General features: G+C 46.4%; 1 protein-coding gene across 1 annotated transcript in view; it reads right to left on the bottom strand.

The window, feature by feature from the left end:
• Nucleotides 1-575: 575 nt before the first annotated feature.
• Nucleotides 576-21,029, bottom strand: part of dym (dymeclin) — a 553,915-nt gene continuing 533,461 nt past the window's right edge. The window contains exons 17-18 of the mRNA XM_041192773.1: nt 4,722-4,865; nt 576-631 (exon numbers count right to left, since the gene is read on the bottom strand). Coding sequence (XP_041048707.1) covers nt 596-631; nt 4,722-4,865 — 180 coding nt within the window. The 3' untranslated portion in view covers nt 576-595. The remainder of the gene's footprint in view (nt 632-4,721; nt 4,866-21,029) is intronic.

Raw genomic sequence — 21,029 nt, 5'->3', positions numbered from 1 at the left:
TAAGTTTCGCTTCTTCAGGTGGCAGTGATGCTGCAAGATGAAGTAGGCATGCAGAGATAGCGTCAGTTCTGTAGGTGAGGATACAAAATCTTCCAGTAGAGTCAGGTTAGATGGGCTGGTACTCCAATCTGGACAGAAATTGCTTCTGTGTGGCCTGCCATTTGGGTGTTAAACAGCAGACAGGCCACACAGCTCAGAAACGTAACATATAAACAGCTCAAAAGTTCCACAGTCTTGGGTCATGTGATCTACCTTCTCCACAGTGACTTCAAAAAAGGATGTTTATCCAGCGTCTGGAATTTGGCTGTTTTCAGGACTGATAATGTCCCAGTCATTATGGGTTGAAAGAGGTGCCATTTAGGTTGAGGGTCTGGTGTTTAGAAAGCTATTATCTCAACAGATCCACAGGCTCGGCTAGCAAGGTTGGCTTATCAAATGCAAATGGCATTCCTATAGCTCCTTCTGAAATTGGTTTTTACAGTCCCAGGTGGTCTGTTAGAAGCTCCTAAGGCATAATGACATGTGACAATCCTGAAACTGAGAAGAGAATTCTTTTGTTCTGGGGACTGCTTGGAAATAATTTCCAGACAGAGGGTCAACCATCTTCATTGTCTTTGCTCAGCGGGAAAGTCTAGTTTAAAAATGAGAAACAGTAATAAGGAAAGTGACTTAAAATATATGCAGGGTTGGGTTTCCTGTTCTGTGTTGGAGGAACTCAACACAACAGGAATGGTGCATTTCTTTGGAGAACTTCTCAATAAAAAATGAATTTACTCAAAGTATTCAATAACAATGCAATACATTTGTGATAAAACCACCTCACAAATTGTTGAATATTCATGTTCCAAAAAGCTGCCATGTTGCAAGTATGTTATTGGCTGACCACCAAACCAGTGTTTCCAAGTGAGAGGCAGGAGTCAAGCTTATGGATTAGAGATCAGAACTACCCCCTGTCACATTGATGGTCAATCCCTGCTTTCTCTCAAGGACCATTGCTCAGCATTGGTTTACGACTGGGATGGGAGGAGTGTGCAAATTATCAAGCCCCACTACTCCACAGGCTGCATCATTAATTTAATTGTTTAATTGTCTCACTGAAAAGGCCAATTGTGCACCTATACTTCCAGTACCCGAAAGAAGGCTTCTTTCCAAAACTCTGAATGATTAATTTATTTTAAAACAAAATATTCTTTTAACAAGTTGCAAGTGCTGGTTAACACACAATTGTAATCAGGGAGTATAACTATCTCTCTCTTCCTAAAGAATTCCCCCAGCACACACACAGACATACACACACAGACAAAGGACAAACAAATAGAGTCTCTCTACAGAGATGAGCTTTGGAGGATAGGCTTTATAAAGTAATGCTGTCGTCCTGGAGTTCTCTCACGTGCAGATAGGCCACTAGTCCTGGTAAATGCCTCGAAGTTCCCACCAACTGGTCTCAGCTTTGCAGATCCAAATGCAGACTGGTTATTGTTAGGTGAGGGTTCTCTGGCTACAGGTGGTAGCCACACACAATTTTAGGCAAGGTAGAGAGGGAGCCAGTCAAAGTAGCCTTCTTTCCTCAGCTTGTTCTCCAACAAACTGCCTTCAAAACAAGCAAGTTCAACAACTGAAGTTTTTCCTCTCTCCCAAGTGATTGCCTCTTGTTTCCCAGCTTTTCATTAATTAAAGCACTTTGCACTTCTACACAAACAACCCCTTCTCAACTACCATATAGGTCAGGTGATTTCTTGGAAGAGGCCTGCTTGTTTACAGTTTCAAAGTGAATTTATGATGTTCCTTTAAAAAATAATCCCAGGTTAGCATCCACATTTCCAGATCATGCTAAAGTCTTGAGAGATATGATTCTAACAGGAACAACAAAGATTGTGGTGCCATCAGGTTTGTAAGTAAGTGGACCATTGACATTCTGAAGGTACAGTTCAGATGCCTTGATAGATCTGGGAGAATATTCAAGTACGGTGCAGCCAGAGTGCCTCCACTTGTTTTTAGTTTGTTGTATGTTATATAATTATGCAGCTCAAAGGGGCAAAAATGGCAGATCAACCCCCCTGGATATAGGGTTTTCAGGCATGATAGAGAGAGAGATAAAAATGGGGTTGTAACATTATTGGTTAAAGAATCAATTACAGCTGTGAGGAGGGATGATAAACTAAATGAGTCATCAAATAAGGCCATATCAGTTGAGCTCAGAAATTTAAAAAAAGGCAGCCATAGAGTGTACTATAGACCCCGAAATAGTGAGATGGAGATAGAAGAGCAAATATGTAGGCAACTTTCTGAGTGCAAAAACAATAGGGCAGTAATAGTTGGGGACTTCAACAACCCTAATATCAGTTGGGAGACAAACAGTGTGAAGGCCGCAGAGGGCACAAAATTCTTTGACTGCATTCAAGAGAACTTTTTCAGCCAGCCTGTAACAAGCCCAATGAGAAGAGGCACAATTCTAGATTTGGTCTTAAGAAATGAAGCTGGGCAAGTGGATGAAGCAGCAGTGGGTGACCATTTTGGAGATAGTGACCATAATATCATTAGATTTAGTATAATTATGGAAAAGGTTAAAGATAGAACAGGAGTAAAAGTTATAAATTGGAGAATGACAAATTTGACGAAGCTGAGAGGTGGTCTGTAGAAGGTGAACTGGTTGCAGCCACTTGAAGGGAAATCAGTGACAGACCAGTGGGAGGCATTCAAAAGCGAGATTCAATGGGTACATTGTAGACATGTCCCCACAAAGAAAAGGGGAGATACTGCCAAATCCAGAGTCCTCTGGTTAACTAGATGCATACAAGCCAAGATAAAGCAGAAAAAGAAAGCTTATGACAGTCATAAAAAAAATACGTTAAACGTCTAGGATGGAATTTTCCGTGCCTGCTGGTGTTGGGCGTCATGGCGAGCATAAGTGGATAATATGGTGGGAACCCAAAAATTGGTTTCATGACATTGTGAAACCAGTTTGTAATTGTCCGCTCCGCCCGTCACTGGCAGGCCACGTTTCTCGCCGTTGGATGTCAGGAACCTCATTGTAATACATCTGCACATCATTATAAGCCCAGCTCGTCAGAATCATCCCCCCACATCAAACTGACTGCCCACATCAATGGGAAAACATGTCAGTGCACAACATGTCTTGACTAAAGTGATGTGCAGAAATAAGGATTTACCACCAGGACCTTGCTCACATTGTGGACATCTGAGGAGTAGAAGATGCTGGACCCCAACATCAACTGGACCCTGGAGGAACATGCATTGCATGCTGGTTGTATTCTGGTGGACATGGCTCTGGCGTGAAGCAGCTCAGAGAAGGTGGAAAAACACCATTGAGGTTCTGCTTTGGGGCTTCAGTGCCTTGGTCATGGTTTGCAATGGATGACCATGGAGGGGGTGGAGAAGAAGGTCTAGCTGTGAGTGGGAGAGGAAGATGTGCCAGGGTTGGGAAGGGAAGGTCTAGGTTTGACTCAGAGAGGAAGGTTTGTTGGGGATGAGAGGGTGTTGTGAGGCTGTGAGAGGGGGAACAAAGGTGTCGGGAGGCTGAGGCTGGGAAGGGGATGAAGGTGTCGGTGGGATGCTGAGTGTGTGGGAGGAAGTATGGGGCAGGAGGGATTAACAGGGAAGAATATGGCAACTGGGGAAGTAGGTGTTAAGAGGAGAGGAAGATGTAAGGGAAGGAGGAGGGAAGGAGTCCAGAGAAGGGAAGGAGTCTGGGGGAGGAAGCTGTCTTGGTGGGGTGGGGGAGGAATCCGGGGTGGAGAAGACTCTGTGGGGTGAAGAGTCTGGAGAGGGATGGAATTCCAAGTGGGGAAGGAGTTCCGGAGGAGAGGGTGTCCAGGTGAACTTGCAAGGGAGGGGTCTGTGGAGTCGATGACTGCCTCCTGGTGAGTGAAATGAGGGCGGGCATGGGAGGAGGGAATGGTGACAATGACTGAGGGCAGAGTGAGATGGTAGGGTGAGAGAGTGAGGGTGTGACGGTATCGGTAGAAGGAATGGCAAGGGTGATTGATGGGGACTTGGAGGCAGACACGGACCCTGGAGGTGGGAAGGAGGTCGTCTGACAGATTAATATGGTTGGGGGTGGGATTTTCAGGAAGGTAGGGAATGTGCTGTTCACGTGGGCATCCCTGAAAGAAAGAGATTGTGGCTGGTAGGTGACAGTGTGGAGGTGGAAGGTGATGCCAGGGGTATGGCCAATGATGGGGGAAAGAACATGGGTGACTGGGGGAGGGGAAAGTATGGGACACCTGAAGAATGTTAAACGCACCATGCTTGCAAATCCGAAAGTGGAAGGAAGATCATGTTGGACAGGCACATGTGCTGCATGGGAATGTGATCAGTGGGTGGGCGGAGAGGCAGGTCAGCTAAGATGCTCAACTGAAAGAGAACCCCAGCCGGCAGCACTGAAAATGCTCAGGACGTTGAGATGAGTGTGATGGGCAAAGGATCCACATGTGCGGACAGTGCTTGCACGAGGCTCCGAAAGGCCCTGCCACACCCACACTTCTCCCTCCAGAATCACTCACTGCATGCAGCTGAACTGCTATTGGGTGGGGAGGTGGTGGGGGATGCAGGGTGATGTCTCGCGAAGTCTATAAATGAAGCTGAAAGACAACATTACACATTATTCAGTGAAAGTGAATATATTTTCAAATTATAAAGTGGCAAAATGTGTTCATCTGTGCAACCGAATGTGATCAGAATTTAACTTCTCTTGCCCTTACACTTCTAGGTGCTGCCCTGACATCTGCAGCAGGGTTGGAGACAGCCTGTGCAATGGTTGGCCCTGTTGACTCTGACATGGGTCCTCTGGCGAGATGAGGCCTTGGGGGACCTGGCTTTCTTTGGCCATCTTCCTGCAGCTTCTCCTGCATGAAAACAGATGGAGAGTATATGAGCAGGACACATGGCAATGCAAGGTTGTCTGGTGAGCAGAGCCACGGACTGGATGAGGACGCGATCTCGAGAAGATACGAGCCTGATGGAGGTGTGAGGGTGTGCATGACAGTTAGTGCTATTGTCCCTTGAGGTGTGAGATCCCTGTGGACGTGTGATGGGTTTGTGAGTGTGAGAGTTGAGAGTGATGAGAACAGTGACTTAGCCTTAGCCTGATGGAATGGAGGAGATCGTTCATCCTCTTATGACACTGGGTGGCTGTTCTCTTTTGCAAGACATTGGTGCTGACCACCACCTCCCATGCTGGATTGGTGACGTTGCCTGCTGGCCTTCATCCAGAGCGGGGGTGGAGGACATCATGGCAGGCCTCCACGGCGTCCAAAAAGCATGGTCAGGAAAGTGAGATCCCATGGGATACAGGGGAAGGTAGCAGGTTGAATCCAAAATTGGCTCAATGACAGGAAACAAAGGGTAATGGTTGCTGGATGTTTTTGTGAATGAAAAGCAGTTTCAGTGGCATTCTACAAGGCTCAGTGTTGGGGCACTTGCTGTTTGTAGTATATATTAATGATTTGGATGTGAATGTGGGAAGCATGATTGGGAAATTTGCACTTGACACAAAAATTGGCCATGTAGTTGGTAGTGAAGAAGATAGCTGTTGACTCCAGAATGATATCAGTGGTTTGGTTGAGTTGATGGAACAGTGGGAAATAAATTCAATCCAGGAAAGTGTGAAGTAATGTATTTTGGGAGGGCAAAGAAAGCAAGGGAATACTCAATAAATGGGAGGATATTGAGAGAGGCTGAGGAAGTGAGAGACCTTGGAGTGCATGTCCACGGGTCCCTGAAAGTGGCAGGACAGATGGTGGTCAAGAAAGCATATGGAATGCTTTCCTTTATTGGATGAGGTATAGAATACAAAAGCAGGAATATAATGATGGAACTGTATAAAATGTTAGTTAGACCATAGCCGAATTGTGTACGCAGTTCTGGTCACCACATTACAGGAAGGACATAATTGCTCTAGAGACAGTGCAGAGGAGATTTACAAGAATGTTGCCAGGGCTTGAAAATTGCAGCTATGAGGAGAGAGTGGGTAGGCTGGGGTTGTTTTCCTTGGACCAGAATAGGTAAAGGGGTGAGGGAATAGACAGGAAGAGCTCAATTACCAGCGGACACAGATTTAACATGATTAATAGAAGGATTAGAGGGGATATTAGGAAATATTAGAGGATAATAGGCATCTGGAATTTACTGCCCCAACTGGTGATTGAGGCAGAAGTCCTCAACTCATTTAAAAGGTACGAAGGTAGTGCAGGTGGGGTGGGAGGAAGGGAAGGAACAGCACCTCATCTTCTGACTAGGCACTTTACAGTCTTCCGGACTTAATATTGAGTTCAACAATTTCAGAACATGAACTCTCTCCTCCATCCCCACCCCCTTTCCGATCCCCCTTTTTCCAATAATTTATAATTTTTTTACGACTATATTTTTTTCTTTTCCCTCCTATTTTTAAACTTATTTCGATCTATTGTTACATCTCCACCTTTTAGCCTATTTTGATCCCTTCCTCCCACCCCAGTCCCACAAGGGCCATCTGCCTCTAGCTTGCTTCCCTTAATGTCCCCATTAGCACATCCTTTAGATAATATCACCACCGTCAACACCCCTTTGTCCTTTTGTCTATGACATCTTTGGCAGTCTCTACTTGGCCTCCACCTATCATTGGCCCCCTATCAAACTTTCCTGTCCTGTCCCCTTCTACCAGCTTATATTTCATCTCATTTCTACATGTCTTGGTTCTGATGAAGGGTCACACGGACTTGAAACGTCAACTGTATTCCTCTCCGCAGATGCTGTCAGACCTGCTGAGCTTTTCCAGGTATTTTTGTTTTTGTTCTAGATTTCCAGCATCCACAGTATTTTGCCTTTATTATTTAAAAGGTACCTGGATCTGCACCTCAAGTGCTGTAATCTGCAAGGCTACGGGCTGGGTGCTGGAAGGTGGGGTTAGAATGGGCGGTTAGTTCTTTCAGCCAGCGCAGACACGATGGGTTGAATGGCCTCTTTCTGCACCATAGCTTTTCTGTGGCTTTAACTCTTGATGAATGCTACAGGGAAGAAGAGGACGGTGACCAGTCAAGGTCCTGATTTAGGAAGAGGTTACCCAGGTGCCCTTTTTGCCAGCTGCATAAAGGACATCTTCACCTAACTAATACCTCCTTTTACCTAACTAATAATTACAGCTAATGCAAAAACCTGTCTTGCCATCGTGATCCCCCTTTTTCATACACACTATATCAATTCATTATGGTCTATCAACTAACACATATGCTGCCATTTAGATCTCTTCCACAATTATCGAGACTTAGATGGAGGGAATATTCGGCAGATATTCAGGCAGGGTTAACTAGCGATCTCATAAAAGGTCCACTGGGAAAATGTATTATAATATTGAATTCCATATTTGAGAATAACACATTAGATTCCAAAACAAGAATCTTAAACTTAAACAAAGCCAATTACTTAGATATGAGAGGAGAGCTGGTGAAGGTTGATGGAATAAATAGACTAAAAAGTATGGCAATAAATGAACAGTGAAAAGAAAAGAGAATCTTGGATTTAAATAGCACTTTTCATGACCACCCAATGTCTCAAAACGACTTACAGCCAATTAAGTACTTTTTTGAAGTGTAGTCACTGTTGTAATGTAGGAAACGCAATTGTAAATTTCTACTTAACAACCTGCACAAACAGTGATGTGATAATGAGCAGATAATTTGCTTTTTGTGATGTTGTTTGAGGGATAAATAAATATTGGCTAGGACATCAGTGATAACTCCCCTGTCTGTCTTTGAAATAGTGCCATGGGATCTTTTACATCCACCTGATAGGGCAGGTCAGGTCTTGGTTTAATATCTCATCCAAAAGCCAGCACCTCTGACAGAACAGCACTTGTTGTACTGTACTAGAGTTTCAGCCTTAATTTTTGTGGGCCTTGTACCCAGAACCTTGTGATTAAAGGTAACCATGCTACCAATTGAACCACAGCTGACACATTTAAATACATTATTTAAAATTACCAACTGTTGCAAATATCTAGTTCCAGCTTCATTTGTTTTGGAATACTAGTTTTAGTTTTGGGAACTAAAGTTTTGACTGTGGAGAACGGGGGCATCTGGTTGGGAAACTGATAAGCAACACTGTGGTGAATGCAGTTCAAATAAGCTTGGAGATTATTATACTTAAAATGTTTGGGTCATGTTGACTTAAGAGGTTAACTCTTAGAAAGGTAAGGTCATAAAATGACAGGTGGGCTTACTTAGTTAAAGAACTGGAGATATGACCTTTGTTGCTATTCAAGTAAAGGATAAGTTATTCATGTGGTTTCCCAGAATTAAGGAAAACTTTGGAATTAAAAGGTATTTAAATTGCATTTTTACCTGGGAACAGGCCATATGTATCACATAGCCATGGAGATGGGTGGAGCTTAATGAGATTCTTTGTTTTGCGTTTATCTCCATGAATTCAGTTAGGGAAGAGCCAGCAGGCAAGACTGGTAAATGTTTGAAAAACAGCTAAGAGGCTTTGTCAGCTTTGGGTCTTATGTAGCTTGTAGCTCCTTGGAAGTGGAGAGATAAAGCCAAAGCTACACCTGAAGTAGAGTAAACGCTGGATCTATCATCCGACATGCAGCCAGTGATTGGCAGCTGGTATTCAGTGTAAGACAAAGTTGGAAAGGGGAGAAACAACTGGAAGATTTGTTTAGCTGGAAGCTAAAGGAAGGAATCTACAGGAATCCTCAGTGAAAGGCAGTTAACCTTGTGGCAGTTGGGATCTGAAAGTAATCAGCTCGGTTGCAGTTTGAAACCATAGCAGTGGGCTATTGGAAACCAAGAGTGTTTTCTGACGTTTTAAGCCACTGCACAGGAGTCGCAGGAAGGCCCGTGCTGGTCTGTGGAGTCTGGAGTTGTGAGGTCTGTAAAGAAATTGAGGGTCACTTAGCCGAAAGCTAATGGAAGGACCCCCATGAAATCTTGTACCTTGGCCAACAGCTGGAACATGTAAGAGAAATTAGAGCGAATTAGAGAGAGCAGTGATATAGCTTTTGAGTTGGCTCCAGGAAAATAGAATGAACCTTAAATATTTCATAAGATAAGGGAACTCTTGAGGGGAAATAGGAGGTGGAACTGGATTCATGGCCATAAGTCTTTATAAGCTATAGTATTGTTCATGGTGTTTACTTTGTTTAATTATTTTTGGTATGCAGTGAAGTTTGGTTTTGTTTAAAAATGTGAAATCTTGTGGTATAGTTCTGTCAGTTGTTTGGGTCTCTTCAAATTATAATCACAACACAACAAAAGTAAGCTCCATTAAAAAACAAAAACTCAGCAACAAAAATCCATCTATGGTTCACTAAGGAAGTTAGGGAGTGTATTGGATTAAAAGAAAAGTCTTATAATGTTGCAAAGAATAGCATTAAGTCTGAGAGTTGGCAGATTTTAGAAACCAACAAAGGGCATCCAAAAGGTTGATTAAAAAAGGAAAAAAGTAGAATGAGTGTAAACTAGCCAGGAATACTAAAAAAATGATTCTAAGAGCTTTTGCAGGTATATGAAAAGGAGAGTAGCTAAATTAAATATTGGTCCTTTAGAGGCAGAGATGAAAGAAATTATCCTGGGGAATGAAGAAGTGGTGGAGATGTTGAATAAATACTTTGTGTATTTCTTCACGGTAGCAGACATAAATATAGGGTTACCCCAGGAGCTAATAAGACTGAGAAATTTAAAGTAAATAATATCGGCAGAGAAAAAGTATTAGGAAACTCAAAGAATGAAAAGCTGATAAAACCCCAGGAACCAATGGCCTCCAACCTACAGTTCCAAAAGAGGTAGATACAATGGATGCCCTGGTTGTGATTTTTCAAAATCCCCTAGATTCTAGAACTGCCCGCGCAGATTGGAAGTGAAAAAATGTAACACCTGTATTCAAGAAAGGAGGGAGAAAGAAAGCATCCAATGAGAGGCCAGTTAGCTTCACCTCAGCCATTGGGAAACTGCTGGAATCTATTATGAAGGAAGTCTTAATGTACTTAGAAACTCGTAGAGTTATGAGGCAGAGTCAACATGGTTTTACAAAAGGGAAACTTTGTTGACAAATATATTACAGTATTTTGCGAACATAACTAGTAGAATAAATAAATGAGAGTCAGTAGATTTCCAAAGGAATGCAATAAGGTGCCACATAAGAGGTTAATACATAAAATAAGAGCTCATGGAATTGTGGATAATATATTAGCATGAGATGGAGACATGGTTAACATACAGGAAGTATAGCATAGAAATAACGGGGCATTTTCAAGTTGATAGGCTACAACTAGTGGAGTGCCACAAGGATCAGTGCTGAGGCCTCAGTTATATTAATGACGAACTGTATTAATTTTTAAAAATTCATTCATGGGATGTGAATTTGCTGGCTGGGCCAGCATTTATTTCTCATTCCTAATTGCTCTTGAGAAGGTGGTGGTGAGCCACTTTCTTAAACCGCTGCAGTCCATCTGGTGCAGGTACACCCACAATGTCGTTAGGAAAGGATTTCAAGGATTTTGATCCATGGCCAGTGAAGGAATAGCAATTTGGTTCCAAATCAGAATAGTGTTTGACTTGGAGGGGAACTTGTAGCTGGTGGTATTCCCACGCGTCTGTTGCCCTTGTCCTTTTAGGTGGCAGAAGTTGTGGATTTGGAAGGTGCTGTCTAAGGAGGTTTGTCAATTTTCCACAGTGCTTCTTGTAGATGGTACACACTGCTGCAACTGTACATTGGTGGTGGAGGGAGTGAATGTTTAATTTGGTGGACGGGGTACTGATCAAGCGGGCTGCTTTGTGCTGGATGGTGTCGAGCTTTTTGAGTGTTGTTTGAGCTGCACTCATCCAGGCAAGTGGACAGTACTCCATCACACTCCTGAAGTGAGATATTGATGGTGGACAGGTGTTAGGGAGTCAGGAAGTGATTTACTCACCACAAAATTTCCAGCCTCTAACCTGCTCTTGTAGCTACATTATTTATATTGCTAGTCCAGTTCAGTTTCTGGTCAATGGTAACACCAAGGATGTTGACAGTGGGGTATTCAGCGATGCTAATGCCGTTGAATGTCAAGGGGAGATCGTTAGACTCTCTCTCTTGTTGGAGATGGAAATTGCCTGGCATTTGTGTGACTCAAATGACACTTGCCACTTATTGGGCCAAGCCTGAACGTCTTGCTGTGTATGCATACAGACTGTGTCTGTATCTGAGGATGTGAATGGTTCTTAACATCAGCAAGCACCCCTACTTCTGATCATGGGTGGGATGTTCCACCCCTGCCTGTGACTGGGATTGCCCGGTCCGCTGAAAGTCAATGGACTTTTGGCTGGGCGGCCGAATCTCCCAGAGCAGGTCCCGCCATGATGAGGCCAGAAAATCCCAGCCCTTATGATTGAGGAAAAAGTCACTATGGCAACTTGACATTAATGAAGCAGCTGAAGATGGTTGTGTTAAGGACACAACCCTGAGGAACTCCTGCAGTGATATCCTGGGATTGAGATGATTGGCCTCCAACAATCACAACCATCTTCCTTTGTGGTAGATATGACTCCAATCAGTGGACAGTTTTCCCCAGGATTCCCAATATCATCAATTTTGCTAAGGCTCCTTTATGCCACACTCGGTCAACTGCTGCCTTTATGTTAAGGACAGTCACCCCCACCTCACTTCTTGAGTTCAGCTCTTTTATCCAGTCTTGGACCAAAGCTGCACAGAGGTGTAGAGCTGTGGCCCTGGCGGAACCCAAACTGAGCGTCAGTGAGCAGGTTATTGTCATGTTATGTGCCACTATCATTGTGCAGTATTTGGCCGGGTTGGGGTTGTCCTGCGTTTTGTGTACAGGGCATACCTGGGCAATTTTTTGCATTGTCGGGCAGATGCCAGTGTTGTAGCTGTACTGGAACAGCTTGGTTAGGGAAATGGCTAGATTTGGGGCACTATGTCTACCACTGAGATGTCGTCAGGCCCCATTGCCTTTGCTGTACCAGTGCCTTCAGCCGTTTCTTGTTATCACATGGAATGAATTGAATTGGCTGAAGTCTGGCATCTGTGATGCTGGGGACCCCTGTGGGAGGCCAAGATGGATCATCCACTGGGCACGTCTTGATGAAGATGGTTGTATGACCCGTTGGGCTCCTTCTTCATTGGGAAAGGGGATGATTGTGGAGCCTCCTCCTCCAGTGACTTGTTTAATTGTCAACCGCTACTCATGACCTGATGTGTCAGGACTGCAGAGCTTAGATCTGATCCATTAATTGTGGGATTTCCTGCTGTTTAGCATGTAAGTTGTCCCGTGTTGTAGCTTCAACAGCTTGCCATCTGAATTTTGGGTATGCCTGGTGCTGCAATATCATACTATCATAGGCAGATGCATCTGCGACACGTAGGTTGGTGAGGGAGAAGTCAAATAGGTTTCTTCCCTGTTGTTGATTTCCTCCCTATCTGCCGCAGACTCTTTTTGGCAGATATGTCCTTCAGGGTTCGGCCAGCTAGGTCAGTATTGGTGCTACCGAGCCAGTATTGGTGATGGACATTGAAAACTCCTGCCCAGAGTATACCTTGAGCTCTTGTAACTCTCAGTGCTTCTTCCAAGTGATGTTCAAAATGGAGGATTAGTGATTCATCAGCTGAGGGAGAGCGGTAGGTGGTAATCAGCAGGACGTTTCCTTGCCCATGCCTGACCTGATGCCATGGGGTCCAGAGTCAGTGTTAAGGACTCCCAGGGTAACTCACCACTGTGGCTGTATACCACTGTGCTGCCACCTCTGGTGTTTCTGTCCTGCTGGTGGGACAGGACTTACCCAGGAATGATGATGGTGGTGTCTGGGACATTATCAGGAAGGAATGATTCCATGAGTATGACTACGCCAAGCTGTTGCTTGACTAGTCTGTGGGACAGCTGTCCCAATTTTAGCACAAGCCTCAAGATGTTAGTAAGGAGGACCTTGCAGGGTTAGCAGGGCAGCATGTGCCATTGTTGTTTCCAGTGTCTAAGTCGATGCAGCTGGTCTGTCCAGTTTTATTCCTTTTTTAATTTTCTGTAGCAGTTTAGTACAACTGTGTGGCTTGTTAAGAGTCAACCACATTGTGTGGGTCTGTAGTCACACGTAGGCCAGACTGGGCAAGGATGGGAGATTTCCTTCCCCAAAAAGTATTAATGAATTCGATGGTTTCTTAACGACAATCCAATGTCTACCATTACAGAAACTTTTGATTTTAGATCTATTAACTAATTGAATTTAAATTCCACCAGTTGCCACAGTGGGATTTAAACTCTTGTCCCCAGAGCATTAGCCTGGGCCTTTGGATTACTAAACCATTAATAATACCTCTACACTATTATCCCCCTGTTTAATGACTTTGACAAAGAGACTGAGAGTAATGTATCCAGGTTTGCTGACAATACAAAGCTGATGGGAATATAAGGATGCAAAAAGATATAGGCAGGTTAAGTGGACGGGCAACAAAGTGGCAGATGGGGCATAATGTGGGAAGGTGTGAGGTTATCCACTTTGGTAGTAAGATTAGAAAAGGAGAATTTTTAAAAAAACACGTGGAGCTTCTAAATGTTGATGTTTACCCAGGCTTGGATGTGTTCATACAAGGAGCACAGAAAGTTAGCATGCAGGTACAGCAAGCAATTAGAAAGGCAAATGCCATGTTGACCTTTATTGCAAGGGCACTGGGTTACAGAGTCTTCCTACAATTTTATAGGGCTTGGTGAGACCACACCTGCAGTACTACAGGCACTTTTGGTCTCCTTATCTCAGAAAGGATACACTTGCCTTGGAGGTGGTACAGCTAAGATTCACTAAATTGGTTTCTGGGGTGAAAAGCATGTCCTATGACGAGTAAATTGTGCCTGTGCTCTCTGGAGTTTAAAAAACTCTAAATAATCTCACTGAAACATACAAGATTCTGAAGGGGCTTGACAGGGTCGATACCAGGGGATTGTTTCCCTTGACTGGGAAATCTGGAACATAGACAGAGTCTCAGGATCATTTAGGACCGTGATGAGGAGAAATTTCTTTGCTCAAAGGGTTATGAATCTTTGGAATTCTCTGCCCCAGAGGGTTGTGGCTTCTCCATTGTAGAATATACTCAAGGAATGTGACAGATTTCTGATCTCTAAGTGAATCAAGGGATATAGGGAGCAGGCAGGAAAGTTGAGCCCAGGCAGAAGATCAGGCATGATCATATCGAATGGTGAAGTAGGAATTGTGGGGGGCTGTATGTTCTTCTCCTGCTCCTATATCTTATGTTCATAAATCATTTCCCAGGTATTTCTTGTCCCAAATCAATCTGCATGTATCAATCAGTTCCAACAATTCTTTAGTCAACAGGTGTAGGTGTGCTGTTATACTGTGCTTTGTTATCATGTTTGGATACGCCCTTTCAAACCTGGTGACTATTTCTCTGTGAAGGCTTCAGTTCTCTGATTGGTACAGTTCAGTCTGCTTTCCTGAGGTGCACTGCTCAACAGGACCAAAACCTAGTGCTTATGGCCCAGCAGGTATAGACTATCCTTCAGGGTGATACCATGTGCATTCCTTCAGCAGCCCTGTAAGATACCTGCGTGAAGTAGCCAGGGTCAAGCTGCCCTTGTGATAGCAGTGAAACTACAGCCAGCAACAGGTCTCTCTCAATTTTCAGCTATCTTGTGATAAGGGCTACCTAAGGACTCGAAGGCTCCTGTTGGAAAGTACAAGTCCACTAGAACCACTTTAGAACTTTCTTCCACTGAGTGAGCCTGGTTCTTTCTATAATGAATCCTCCCTAAATGCTTCTGGGCCAGGGGTTTCAGAGCCCATTATCTTGCATCAATGCTAACAGATCCTGTGACTGCCCATTGCATCAATATCACATCCTAGGAACCTTTCCCCTCTAATTCTGACAGAATCTGGTATCTTCTGATACTCCCAGACTCTGAGACACATCCACAGTGCTAAATGTGCTCACCTATAGTTCTGTCAAAGCCTGGAATGCACACCCACCCCCCTCCCCACCCAACACCACTTCATTACTGACAGATCTCAGGAATCATTTAGTGAGAAGAACCCTCCTCAAGGAACTGCTAAACTTCAGGTTTCACCTATACAGGAATAACAAAGAACCATTCCCAGTGTTACTAAAGCGCAGTAATGCTCATAAACGTATGAAGCAATGCATTTTCCAAGGAAGTATGAGGAGACTGCATATAAACTAATTGGTATAATTTAAAAGTGGGTGCACGGATAGGGGTGCCTGGAGGTTTTGTGATAGAGACCTTTGAAGTTGATAAGGCTGTTAAAAAATTCATATTGGATCCTTGGCTAAGACAGAGTAAAAATACAAGGAGGCTGTGATAAACCTTTATAAAATACTGGTTTGGCCTCACTGGGAGTATTGCGCCCAATTTTGGTCAGCACACTTTAGGAAGGATATCAGTTCTGCCCACACTACAGTGTAGAAAGTAGTGGGCTTACCAGCTTTGTGGCCAGAGGATCTCTGTGCTAGCAAATTGTCCCAGCGGAACCAGCCCCCATTCAAACCATGTCACCACACCAGTCCAGCTGATGAAGCTGTCTCCATACAAGGGCCTGTTTCTCCTAAAGTTACTGCAGAACCTCATCCTCACTCTGTAAACTCCAGAACTCCCCGACCCTGAATGCTTTGGAGTGTCCCTCATCCTAATAATCCTCAACTCCTTCTGTAGTGAACAAACCCTAACTTCTCAAAGCGCTTTCCATAATTATAACCTCTTAGCCCTGAAACAACATACTTTATCCATACTACAATATCTTCTCATTGTTTTTATATCCTCCTGGTGATGGGACACCCAAACTGTACAAAATACACTAACATTGACCTAGGGTGGAAATTTCCCAGATTTGGACTAAGTGCCAGCCGCGATGGCGGGTTTTCACGCTGCATCATCCCAAACCCACCTCACATTATTTATGCATTCCAAGGAAACATTCCCTTTCTGTGACGGGTGAGCTCTCATTCGCCCACTGGGCATCACCCCACCACCGCATCACGCTGGGCGCCATGTTTAAAGTCCAGCCACAAGCACAGTGCTCATTGCTTCCAGGTCACAACTGCTGCATGGAAGGCATGGCTAGCAAAGGGAAAAAAGACAGCAGCACCCCCCTACTTCAACAACGGGTCCCTTGAGCGACTGCAGGAATGCCGTGGAAACCCACTAGCATGTCCTGTGCTCCCGCTCTGGCCGCAGGATGGGAAACAACGTGACCAATCCAGCTTGAGAGGTGTTGCCCTTCAGAAGAGGACAGCCCCCCAACGCCAGAAGAGGATGAATGATCTCCTGCATTCCACCAGGGTAAATCACTCTTCTCATCACTCCCAACTCACACTAACAAACCCATCACACATGCACAGGGCCCTCACTCGCTACTAGTTCAAGGGACATCAGCATTCACTCTCTCACACTCACCTTCATTGTCCTCATCCCGTCCACGGGACCACTCACAACCCACACAGGCCAGGCATACTTATCATCTGGCCTGGCAGGCGTTCTGCTTACTCTCTCCATCTCTATTAATGCAGGACAAGCTGACACACGACAAGAGGGAGAGGTTGCAGATTGGTGGCGGAATGCCTGAAACCAAGGTCCTCATGGACTTTGAAAACAGATCCAACCAGCAGGCCGGCCATGATCTGGACCAGTCCTGTGCTGATGGTGAGGTCAGTGCTGCTCTACCAAGTGAGGGTCCAGCAGTGCAACATCCATCAGATAACCATGCCGAGAGCAATGTGTCCTCATTCACAGGCCACTGCCATGTACTAATTTTCTCCCCTTGTTTCCACAGGCACATCTGCCAATCACCAACAGACTCCATGACCCAGGGACTCCAATCAAGCCCCGAAGAAACCTCTACAGAGGAATCTGGAGGCACCCTCCCTGAAGTCCCGTCAAAGCGCTCACCCACACCCTCCATCAGCGCAGAGACACACACCTTGGTGGGACCTACCTTTAGAGTAGCCCCAGGATCACAATCTGGTGAGCACATCGCATTGTCTGATCCACAGCAGGCAGCGGCAGGGATTTCCCAGGTGTTCAGCAATCGGAGGATTGCTGGAGGCAAGAACGTTGCTGAGTCCGAGTCAGGTAACGAGCCCCTGGACTCGGTCATGTCACAGGTGCTGGAGCTGCAAAGGCAAGCTCGGGAGTATCAGGAAGGGATGTCCGCTGGACTCTTCAGATTGCAAGGCACGATGCAGAATCCGTTCACCTTCAGGCTGAGGTGATAGCGCCGGCAAGGCAACGCACTGAGGTTAACACAGGTAGGATGGCGGCTGCCATAGAGACCTTGGCCCAGGACTTCACTCCTACACTGCTGCGCGGGATCAACTCCATCACTGATGCCAAAGTTGGCTTCCAACTATGTGAGAGGGGTGCCTGGCAGCTCGATCTCACTCCAGCTATCCTTTCCGCTCACTGAGTCAGCCTGGGTTCCTCAGGCACCCATAGGGAGGAGGATTGGCAGGAACGCACTCCAGGCCCATCCATCCAGGTGACTCCAACAGTGTCTGGCCAATCCAACTCCCCCCTCCTGTAACCTCAGCAGCTCCAGCTCCACAGGCCAAGGAGGGTGCCAACTGCCACACAGCAGGGTCCCGAAAGCAGGCTGGGTCCTTCCAAGTCTCAGCCCTCCAGAGGACGCCCACCAAAGTCAACATAGACAGGGCATCGCAGTCAGCAGGCTGCCTCCATCTCTGCTGTGGATGTCCTGGGAGCAACAAGGCATAGCAGCAGAGTTAGGAAAGTTAAACAGAATTAGTTGCACAGCCTGGACACGGGTGTTATTCACTTGTACATATTGTTCACTATTGGCAATAAACTCCCAAGAATTTCTCCCTGCGCATGGCTCCTTGTGCTGATGAGCAGTGTTTTGTCACTCAGATTTGAAACTTTTCTGCACAAGGTAAAAGGCAGGTTTCTCAGCCCAGGGCCTCTTCCCTCTGCTCTGTGCGGCCTTCAGACCAAAGTGACGGTCCAGCCTCACACTCCCTGGAAACATTACTGATGCTTGCATCTCGGCGGTGCTTGTCATTGCTGCCAGTATGTAGCGGGCACATGCTCGATGTGCTCTCAGCACCTTTAAGGAGGGGTTGGCCCCAATCTCTTCAGCATCTGTGACCACTGATGCTGTGCTCCAGTTCCTGGATGGCTCAGGTGCTGAAGGTGGACAAAGCATCAGAACTTCTAAAGTTTCATGGCTGCGTCTCTATGATATGACCTTGATCACGGAGCGCAAGCAGGCTGCCCTCGGGCAGAAAGGACACAGACATTCTCAGAGGCTGTGTGAAGATTTATGGAGTGTCCTCACTGCATGTCGTCATCATCTTCCTGCAATTGAGCGACTATTAGGGCCTCCACTGCATCTCCATGACAGAAGCATTATCACAGAGGGTATGTGCGCTGCCATAAGACAGACTGGAGTCAAATATTCACAGATGAGATTTGAGGATCTATTGGGTCACCTCACCGCATGTTGTTATCATCCTCCACAAATCTAGCACCTATGAGGAGCTCCCGAGCATGCCTGCCTCAACTAGCCAGTGAGAGGGCCTCATCCCCGTCATCATCATCTCCGTGGACTTCCTCAGCCTTATCCCCATCAGCGTCCTCCTCATTGGAGAAGATGTGCAGCTCCTCCATGTCCTCCTCAGCCAGCTCATCTACCCGTTACGGCACCAGATTGTAAAGGACGCAGGGACGATGATGCGTGACACCCTCTGTGGAGTCTATAGCAGGGCTCCAACAGACCTGTCCAGGCACCGGAACCTCATCTTCAGCATCCTGATGGTCTGCTCCTTGTGAGCTGCAGCAGGGGCCTCATTATAATATCGCTCTGCTGCAGTCTGAAGCCACCGCACAAGTATCATCAGCCATGGCCTTTGTGGGTAGCCCTTCTCCCCAGGGAGCCACCCCTGCAGTTTCTGTGGACACTGGAAGACTTCAGGGATCTGTGACCGACTGAGGACGGAGGTGTCATGCACACTCCCTGGAAACCGTGCACACCCCTGCAGGATATGTTTCTGGTGGTCGCGTACTAACTGCACAGTGAGTGGAATCCCCTGAGGTTGATGTAGCTCACTGAAGGTAGCGACAGAGACCTGAGCATCACATGGGTGCAAGTCAATCACACCCTGCACCTGTGGGAATCCCAAGATCTGGGAGAATCCAATGGCCCTTGAATCCTGGCTGTCTCGGTCCCGGGCAAAATGCACAAAGTCGTGTGCCCTCAAGGAGATGACATCTGGTCATGGATGCATTTGTGGGTGACAGATTGTGATATCTCACAGAGGTCACCTGTGGAGCCTTGAAAGGAGCCATTGGCATAGAAATTAAGCGCCGTGATGCCCTCCATGCCCCCGTGGCGCTAAGTCCTGCAGTAAGTGGCAGATGTGAGCGACCAGGTCCCTAGACAATGGGCAGTCATCAGCGACATTGGTTCTCAGTCACCTGCAGGAATGTCAGGTGGCATCCCATAGATCCTGCATGTCGCTAGGCACCGACCAGCCACGGCTTGCTGTCGCTCCTGGGCAGCGTGTGCAGGAGCCCCTGATGCCCCTTGTTCCTCAGGTTGGTGTTCCTGCCTTTGCACAGCCAGGTGCCTCAGTCGCTCTCTCCTCCATATTCTCTGCTCTCTGTCAGCCATCAGGCATACAGCTAAGTCACCAGGCTCCATGATCCTGACATGGTCCTCCTGCAGCTTGAAAGAGAGAGAGAAACGAGGTTAGCGTGGGTGTACTTAGCACCTTTCCGGGTCCTGTGTGATGGCCCCTTAACGCTTCCCGGAGAGGGCTGGCCACCCCTCGGATGGTCACAGATGGGTGCACTGCATGGCTGCCCTGTCAGCCTGCAACACGGGGGAGACAGCTCCTAACCGGGATGCTGAGATTACAAGAGGCTGTGAGCACCTCCAGCAGTGACTGCTACATGGCCAGCATTGGCGAGGAGATTGTACAACGTGTGCCGTCCAACTGCTCCGCGGTCCAGTAAAGTGGTTGTGGACTCGCAGTCGGTACCGAGGTGGTGGGGTGGCGTGGCGGAGATGGGGCGTAAGGTCTATAGTGCTTGGTGGCACTTTGGTGCTCCACGTTGCTTGTGTGGGGGGGGGGGCAGCCGAGGAGCCCTACCCCAATCATATCACAGTCACTGCACCTGATCTGTCACAGTTGCAGAGGAATGGTCAGTTCCCTCGCCTACCCTGCCCCCCACCTTCATTTCTTGTGTGGGGGATCCAGTTGCCTGCCCCCCCTCCAACCCCCAACAACAGTCGACTCCAAGACAGAGCAGCAGTTGCCCCCGGACAATCCCCCCTGACAATTGTCGCCTCCCTGGCAGGGCGGCACTTCACCCTGGCCCTCTAGTACCCCTGAAGCCTGCAAAGCAACAAGGCAACCCTGGCGAGCTGTGCAGAACGATGCTGTTCACTCACCTCCAGCTCACCCAAAGTGAAGGCCGCCAAGTGCAGCTGCCTGTGTGCTGTTGTGAAACGTCAACATGCTTTCCTGCCGATGTGGACGGACGATCTGGCAGATTCCAAAAGCCTGGCAGGATGGCCTTTTAATGATATGCTGATTTATTACAATGAGCTGCCTAACAACCATTGACAGAAAATGCGGACCACTGTTGGCGGGCTGAGCAGACAATCGCGAGCTTCCTTCCCACCGTTGTGAAACCGATCACACCATATTGTCCGTGCATGCCACCTTTCACACCCACTGCCAGTGGGCACGGAAAATTCCGCCCCTAGTGTATTGTATGAGTTCAAAACTACCTCCTTGCTTTTGTATTCAATGCCTGTAGATATGAAATCAAGGGTTCTGCTTGTCTTATGACAAAATATCTACTTATCTAATTAGGCTTCCACATGCAATTTTGTCTTACCTAATTCACTCTTTCTTGTGCTCCTCTCTCCAATTCCCTCTATGACTTCCCATTCTTTGCCTTCTATCTATCCTTTGAACACCTCTTTCAATATTCTATCCCATCTCAGCACATGCCCAATCCAATTGATTAGCGTTTTTTTTCTAATTAC

The sequence above is a fragment of the Carcharodon carcharias genome, chromosome 1 (assembly GCF_017639515.1).
Source record: "Carcharodon carcharias isolate sCarCar2 chromosome 1, sCarCar2.pri, whole genome shotgun sequence".
NCBI classification, from domain to species: Eukaryota; Metazoa; Chordata; class Chondrichthyes; order Lamniformes; family Lamnidae; genus Carcharodon; species Carcharodon carcharias.
Note: the sequence above shows the minus strand (reverse complement) of the source record. Positions and strands in the feature narration are given on the sequence as shown.